Source organism: Poromitra crassiceps (assembly GCF_964638095.1).
Source record: "Poromitra crassiceps genome assembly, chromosome: 18".
Lineage (NCBI taxonomy): Eukaryota > Metazoa > Chordata > Actinopteri > Beryciformes > Melamphaidae > Poromitra > Poromitra crassiceps.
This window is the reverse complement of record NC_139636.1, coordinates 23,721,578-23,730,034: the sequence shown is the minus strand read 5'-3', so window position 1 is coordinate 23,730,034 and position 8,457 is coordinate 23,721,578. Positions and strand designations below refer to the sequence as shown.

Here is an 8,457-nt window from a genome sequence, read left to right as displayed (position 1 = left end):
AGTGTCAATAAAGCATACAGTTTTGTTCCATATTCACATTTTCTTGTTTGTGTTTTGTTTGATCTACCATCAAGTCTCCTATTAGAGAGATTTAATCCAATGCATTAGGGCAGTGGTTCTCAAACTTCTTCATGTCAAGGACCCCTAAAGTATCAAATTAGACCACAGCCCTCATAGGCCCTTTTCACAGCATCCGTAACTTGTCAATTGTCACTCGGCCTGTTTCTGGCCTAGACAGGAAACAAGCAGCGGAAATAGCTCGTTCACTTGAGAATCAGACACAACGAATAAGAAAATAAAACTGCAAACAACGCGAGACTCAGTCATTAACAAAAGATGGACATACCGAACGACGTTTTTTTTTTTATTAGTTCTTGTAGAAACATTGCGGATTCCCAATATCACATATTTTAAGCCAATACAGAAGCTTTACTTTTCAAACAAATGGCCAGTTGATGGAATAGTTATAGTCTGTCCGCTGTTATCGATCGTAGGCCTACAACAGTTGAAATCCAAATGCATCTCTGCTCTGCTGCCGGTGCTGGGAAAGACATGGACATTGATCATAAGATTTCACATGGCGAGTACTCTATTGTCTTTGGCTCTCCAGAAACCTTCCTCGGCAGTGACTACTGGAGAAATGTGCTAACGCTACTATACAACTTGTGTTCTTTTTATCAGGCTCTAGCTAACGTAACCTCGCCTCGTCAAGTCAACGGCAACAAATACGTTTTTTTGCGCACTTATTTCCGGTATTGTTTCCTTTGTTTACGCCCCCATGGCTAAAAGGGTGCCCAGACTACGTGCGTTTTGCCCATGGTTTTCCACGGCCACTAGGAGACTTTCGGCAGGTCAGTCAGTCACGTGACAATTTAGGAGACTTGCTGCTACCATTTGTTAGAATTGGCGGAGCCTGCGGTGACCCATCTATAGTAATATCTATGTAAAAACTCATCCCGTCCCTTTAGTTCAGTTCACTGCGCACCAGTCACTATCTGCTGCCTGGCATGCCACTCTACTGACAGCTTGGCCCCAGTGGCGTGCCTGACCAAGTTGGTGCCCTAGGCAAGATTTTTGCTGGTGCCCCCTCCCCCAAAGAAAATATAATAAAAATTATATCGCAGCTAATCCAGCACTGCAGTGCATGCTCAGAATCGCCCTTCCCCAGTGGCGCTGGAAGTACTTTTAGGTAGGGGGTGCTGTAAGGAAGGGTCTCTCGGTGCTGCCCGCGAGGGCAGCGCCGAAGAAAATTTTACGTTTTTTGGACTTTCATCCATATTTAGAAGAATATTTAATTTTAAATTAACATTAGGATTATACTGTTGTGATGTCATTATTCAGTATCTTCTCCTTTTCTCACTCACTTTCATGTAAGCACCTGCTCTCCCTTTAGTCATTTTACACTACAACAGACAGAAACACAGGCATAAACACTGAACTTATTATTATTATTATTATTATGGAAAACCAGATTATGATGAAAATCAAACACTTTTGAAGAGAGAGCGTATGAAATAAGATTAGAGCTGGGAAGCACAAACTGTTTTTTAATGCATCTTGTTGGTGGTATAAACACAAGACAGCCAAATCCAACAATTTCGAAAATCCATTTCTTGCCACCAGGGGGTGCTGCAGCACCCTCAGCACCCACCTTCCAGCTCCCTTCCCCCACTCTGGGAAAAAGCTCCGAGCAGGTAGAAGGGGGCGCGGCCGCGCAGGGGGTGGGGTGGTATGGATTAGGGACCATGGTGAAAGTGCTGCAGCCCGGGCAGCCAGAAAGCCAGAATTAGAAAAATGATTTCACTATTATTTAGACTTAAGACGTTGTTCTTCTTATTTTTGTCTACTATTGTAAAATAATAGTAGGCCTATTATCATGAAAAAGTATTTATAAAAAAAAAAAAAAAAAAATTTTTTTTTTTTTTTTTTTTACCCTCTCTGGCGCCCCTAACGGCTCAAGCGCCCTTAGCATTTGCCTAGTTCGCCTAATGGACGGCACGCCACTGCTTGGCCCAGTAACGTTACATTACCGGCATCCAGAGCTAACGTTAATAAAGTAATTTTGTGCAAAGCGGAATCGAAATCGCGACCAGGTAATGTTCATCTTGCATACAAATCTGAATCTAGCTTGCAATTTAGCATGATCATTGATGTAACATAAACGTAGCTGTGTTATTGAATTGAAGATGCTGCCTTTATGGAGCTTTGGAGAACCTCAAACTAACGTTGTGTTGCATTGCAACCATAGACCAACAACTATTTGTATCTACCGTATATAGATATAAAGAGTTGTTGATAGACCAGGTTACGATTCTATGTAACCTGGTCGACCAACATCCATGTGATGAGATCAACTCTAACGTGTCATAAGATTGTGTTGGCTACCATTGTCATCACTGGGGATCCTTAATCTATCTACGGTATCTATATAAAAGGGGAACGTACTCCGTACATTCACGCGCACGTGGTGTTGATTGTGTAAATATATCTCTACAACCAATTAACATTAATTTGTGTTTTTCTTTCTTTATGTTGGAAAATGTAATTCAATAAAAAAAAATCACTTAAAAAGGACTACCATTACCTTCAAGTGAATGGTTGTTCAATGGGCAGTAGGGGAGAGTGGGGTGAGTTGTGCCACTTTTTACTTGAGGTGTCTTTAAAGTGAGGGCATGACAGTAATGCCTCCAACCACAATATGTAAATATATTTCAGGATGTTGTGCACCACTGGGAACACTCCATTTGGATCTTAAATAAACTGTTAAAAAAATATGGCTATTCTTAAAAAAGTGGTCTCTTGGCACAACTTGCCCCCGGTGCGGGGTAAGTTGTGCCTTTGGAGAGAATACGTTGGGGTAAATTGTGCCATTGATTACTGAAGTAAAACAGAACATTTTCATCTCATATACTGTAATGCTATATCAAAGCAAGACAAAATAAACATAACACTAAAGTCCAGTGTACTATAACAGGGTTAAACAAGGCTAAACGGTAGCAGCAGTTGACCTACATATTTAACATTTTCAGAAATAAAAATGATGTTCAAAATGAACAAAATCAACTATCACAGAGCCAGGCTACACTTGCCAATACTGCAATCTTCTTCAACAAGGTCTATTTAAACATTTAAGAACAAAATGAAATAAAATTTCACTAAATCAACTGCAACTGCACTGGCACAACTTAACCCAGGCCTTTTGGCACAAATCACCCCATCCCCACCATTTTAACAAACTTGTATCATATAGCTGGTTTGGAGCTAACATCATGCTAACAGTATAGCCTCATATTGTAGCTTACTAAAACACTAACACATGTGTGAAATGTTTTCAAGCTTGTCTATAATTGTTCAGACACAACAATAAATAAACCTTGATCATAAAAAATTTACTTTGAGAGGCAAAAAACTGTTTTTTGAACTTAAATGTGCTTAGCTCTTGTGCCATCTGCCTCCCTTCTTTGCAGAGTGAGTAAAATGGATGCCTCTTCAAAAATGTGTGGTCACATGACCAATTTCTTCTATGGTTTTCTAGATACAAGGGGTGGCACAACTTCCCCACTGGCACAACTCACCCCACTCTCCCCTACTGTAGCCAGGGTCTCATTTCATCAATTCATATACAATCCTACAGATAATCTTTTTTCTTAATTAATTAATTAATAATTAATTAATTAATCTTCAATTTATTGATAAAATATCTAAATTGTTTCGATACTGTGGTGTTGTTGTTATTGTTCAGGTTGATACATTAATGACATCTGTCTGTTTGAAGGGAACACAGGTGAATTGCATGCATGAGTCCACAAGACTTCTCAAAGAAAAATATATCAACTTAAAGTTTACTGTAGAATATGCTCCAGACAAAGTTCATTTCCTGGACATGTGGTTTGAGAAAACATCTGGTATTTTATGCACTACTGACTACTCTTATAGCCTACTTGTACAGATCGAAACACCTTACTGCTGGCAAACAGCTATCGCCCCACAAAAACGAGGTCTATCAAGAAGTCAGTTCTTCATACTCAGACAATATGTCATACTAACTACAGAGGATTTCATTGAAAAATCAGCAGAAATGAAACAAATGTTTTTGGAAAGGGGGTATCCAGGTGATTGTGTGGAGGAAGCTTATCAAACGGCTACACAAATCAAGAAATGAACTGTTACAAAAGAATGCTCCAATTAAAAACAATCATGTTTAGTACAGCCTACGCCAACTGTCATAAACTGAGCTATATTTGTAAAAAAAAAACATTGGCATGCCTATGACCTAATCAGTGCCTCCTGCCTATGACATGATCAGTGATGTCATAAGATGATTTTGGTCAATAATGATGTCACTGATGACATCACTGATGTCAACAATGTCTATGACATCATCAGTGATGTCATCATAGTCATTATTGACCAAAATCATCTTATGACATCACTGATGATGTCATAGGCACTGATGATGTCATAGGCATAGGGTTTCGGTATCATTGTATCATTGTAAATAATAGTATGTGTGAATTAGGCATAATTATGTGTAAATAATATGTTGTGGTGTTACACTTGTTCAAATTTGTCTTGGCTCTTTTTAAGGTGATAAATGCTTACTGTCAATTATTGAGAGACACTCCCACACGAGACTGATTGCCCTACACTTGCCCTACACCTGTGAACACAGTGGTGGAGGGGGTGGAAAGGGTGGAGCATTGTCTCTTTAAGATCACTGGCAGAAATGCTGTAACACACTTGATGAAGGTCCAGGGGAACCGATACTTTGTGTATGATCAATAAATGGTGATGCTGAGCAAGAGCAGTGTGCGGGATCTCCTTTCTTCAAGACTCAAATCATTAGAATACTGACATGCAAACATGTTCTGCCTCTCTACTTTGTTTACAGAAACATGAGTTCGCAAATCCGGCAGAACTTTCACCAGGACTGTGAGGCTGCCATTAACCGACAGATAAACCTTGAACTGTATGCCTCGTACGTGTATCTGTCTATGGTAAGAAGAAATGCTTTCAAACCAGCTGAGCCACATATTTTATATTTTGTGTCCTTTATCATTCTAAGACTTTTCCCTTTTCCCACCTCTGTGTTTTAGGCATACTATTTTGATAGGGATGATAAGTCCCTACCAAATTTTGCCAAGTTCTTTCGCATGCAGTCCAAAGAGGAGCGTGAACATGCAGAGAAGTTGATGAGTGTGCAGAATCAGCGGGGAGGAAAGATCTTCCTGCAAGACATCAGGGTATAAAGTTTCACCACTGAGTTAACAGTATTAGTGTGTTCACATTGTTCTGCTTTTCTGGGGTTTGGAAAGAGCCAAGGGGCCAAAACCGGCATTTTCTTGTAGAATGATTATTGTATACAGTTAATATAATACAGTTATTATATACAGTATATATATATATATATATATATATATATATATATATATATATATATATATATATATATATATATGGATGGCTGCAAGCTACAAACTGCTGTGCTTTATGATCATGTAAGGCAGGGATAATCAACTTGCTTTGTCCAGGGGCCACTTTTATGTTGCAGAGATTTGTTGAATTTGCATTAATTATTGCGATCGCAAAATCGCAAGTTCCTGGAGGGACTGACTTGTCTGATAAAAGCAGAATAGTGTGAGCTTAGCTGGGCTGGGTTGGTTCACTTCACTCACAGTGGCTTTAGTTAGCTGTCTATATTGAATTGCTAAGGTTCTTGTTGTTATTTTTATGGTTTTCATCTTGGTTTCAAACGTGTCCGTTCTCTACTGACTGCTAAAAATCGGTTGAAATAAGGTGGGAACTGATCAAGAGTCTGTCTGTGTAACCAGCTGTATTTGTGTCAGTCTGTCATCTGCTCTTTGATGATTCACCCATTCTTTCTGAATGAATCTGTCAATAACAGCAATTACAATTACAAATCTGTTCCTATGGGAGGCAGTAGTGAGATTCCTGTTTGACTCTTGTGTGCTTTATATCTATGTTGAAGTATCATTAAATATGCATTTTGCCTATCACAGAAACCTGAGAGAGACGAGTGGGGGAGCGGCCTGGAGGCCTTGGAGTGCGCATTGCAGCTAGAGAAGAGTGTAAACCAATCCCTGCTGGACCTGCACAAAATAGCCTCTGAACACAATGATCCTCATGTAAGCAGCACACACAATCAGAACATACTGTACCTTCCACTTGGAAGATCTGATAATACGATAAATACCTAGATTTTTTCCTCCCATTTTCCACAGATGTGTGACTTCATTGAGACCCATTACCTTGATGAGCAGGTCAAATCTATCAAAGAACTTAGTGACTGGATCACCAACCTGCGGCGCATGGGAGCACCTCAGAACAGCATGGCTGAGTACCTCTTTGACAAACACACCATGGGTGGGGACAGCAGTTAAACTAGGCATTTCTGTGGTGCAGATGGTCGTCCCAGTCACCTTTGCATGCCTTGTCTGTCCCTATGACTGCCATATACAGCTTATAATACATTTCCTCTGCATTATCATGAAAAAAATAAATAAAAAATAAGCTAGCAACCAAAACGCATAGCAAGCAAAAGCCATAGCCATAGATCACAATCAGAGATTTTATTCAAAGTTTTGTGTTCTTACACACTGATATATTTTTTATTAGGGGTTCAAGCCCCGAAGGGGCTGAAAACCTATTGTTTTTGTGCTGGTTTATTGTTCTCGTTCTTGTTGTTGTCCTTGTTGTTCATCTGCCTCGATGCAAATTCCTGTGAGTTGGTAAATGGTAGAGACCTGAAATTTGGCCCAATGACAGATATTAGGTGCTAGTTTCTGCTCAAGAAATAGTTTTCGAATCGGCCTGAAGGTAGCGCTATAATCAAAGGTTTTACATTAATGGCCATAACTTCCACGCCGTTTGGCCGATTTTCAAACTTTTTCTTGGACATGTTCAGGTGAACCTGCTCTACAAATTTGCCTCAAGGACCCTCAATGTCCGTCTGGAAAATCTTTGAGATATTTGAAAAGTTTGGAAAACACATTTTTGACATCTCCTCCTAGACCGTTTGACCAATTTCCACCAAAATCGCCAGGAAGCATCTATGGACTACAATCCTGAATTTTGGTTTTACTTTGGTTTCGGAGATATTAATCGTTAAAGTTGTGAGAGGGCGTGGCCTCTCAGCTAAATTGTCATAACTTCATGAGCGATTAACAAATCTTCACGAAACTTGCTGGAGGTCTTTGGAGATCATCACAGACCATGTCTGTCAAATCTTGTGGAATTTGACCAAAATGGGGCGCCATAAACGCCAGAAATGGGCGTGGCCTAACACAAAAAAGGCCATAACTCTGCACCTGTTTGTCCAATGATCGTGAAACTTGGCAGATATATCAAGGAGGATGTCCTAGTCAAAATCAGAAGTTTTGTCATCATTGGTGAAAGTGGGCGGGGTCTATGGTGTAAGCATGTAATAGCGGTAAATCAATTCCATTCACCTAATTGGTTGCAAACTTCTCAGCCTCATCTGGAATGGCATTTCTGACATGCTATTTCGCGATTTGACCAAAAGGGGGCGCCGCAGACGTAACTAGTGGACGTGGCCTAACATAAAATATGCTGCAACTTCACACCCATTTGTAACTATGTTGGGTAAAAAATGTATTTGTGTTGAAATATTTGCATCTTTTGAGCAATATGTATAGCCCTCAAATTTTATTTTGAACTGCTTGCAAGTGTAGCCATGAAAGTGTGCTACTTTAAATGGATCAGTTTTACGAGTTAAATTGTGTTGCAAGCAAATAGCATATTATTATTTTTACTCTAAATTAGTCATGTTGAACACACTGATCTAGATGAGCAGGTCAAATCCATCATCATCAAAACACACATTCCTTAAACTGTTTGCTGGGTGGACAGGATTCTTTTTTCACTCTGTATAGCTTCAATTGTTATGTTTGATCAAAAGTGGTGTGTCATTGAGTTATATATTAAATGATGTCAGGTTTTACCTCTTAAGGTCTCCAGAGTGGCCTTAACTTTTTTTCCTGGATTATTAAGGTTGTTAAACCTCAAATATTTCCTATTTGGTGGAAATGGGGAAAAAGAAGCACAACGTGATACTTAATATTTATTAAAGAGGAGTGTGCATTAATGGAAACAATAAAAACAGTTGAAATATACACAGTTTGGCTCCTTGTCACTGTAGACCACACTATAATTTCCCCTTCAAATGTTGACTGATAAATCCCATGTGATTTTTACATCCTAAGTAGCTTAATTGTTCAGTAATCGCCCACCAGGAAGTAGAGATCAACTCTGTTTACAACAGATACTTTTTTATTGTGTAAGGCTCCATGACTTATTGACTAGAATACATTTCCAGTTGAACATATTTCATTCTTAAGTACCTGACCAACGTCAAAGATTTTCAGCAAACAGACATGCTGTGTGTGACAGAGAAACAGAACATCACACAGTCCCCTC

General features: G+C 39.4%; 1 protein-coding gene across 1 annotated transcript; it reads left to right on the top strand.

Annotated features, from left to right (window-relative positions):
• Positions 1-4,895: 4,895 nt before the first annotated feature.
• Positions 4,896-6,401, top strand: fth1b (ferritin, heavy polypeptide 1b; the record flags this gene model as incomplete). The annotated part of the gene is made up of 4 exons (XM_083654250.1): positions 4,896-4,997; positions 5,097-5,243; positions 6,021-6,146; positions 6,243-6,401. The coding sequence occupies 4 exons, from the start codon at positions 4,896-4,898 to the stop codon at positions 6,399-6,401; spliced, it is 534 nt and encodes a 177-aa protein (XP_083510376.1).
• Between the last annotated feature and the right edge of the window lie 2,056 nt (positions 6,402-8,457).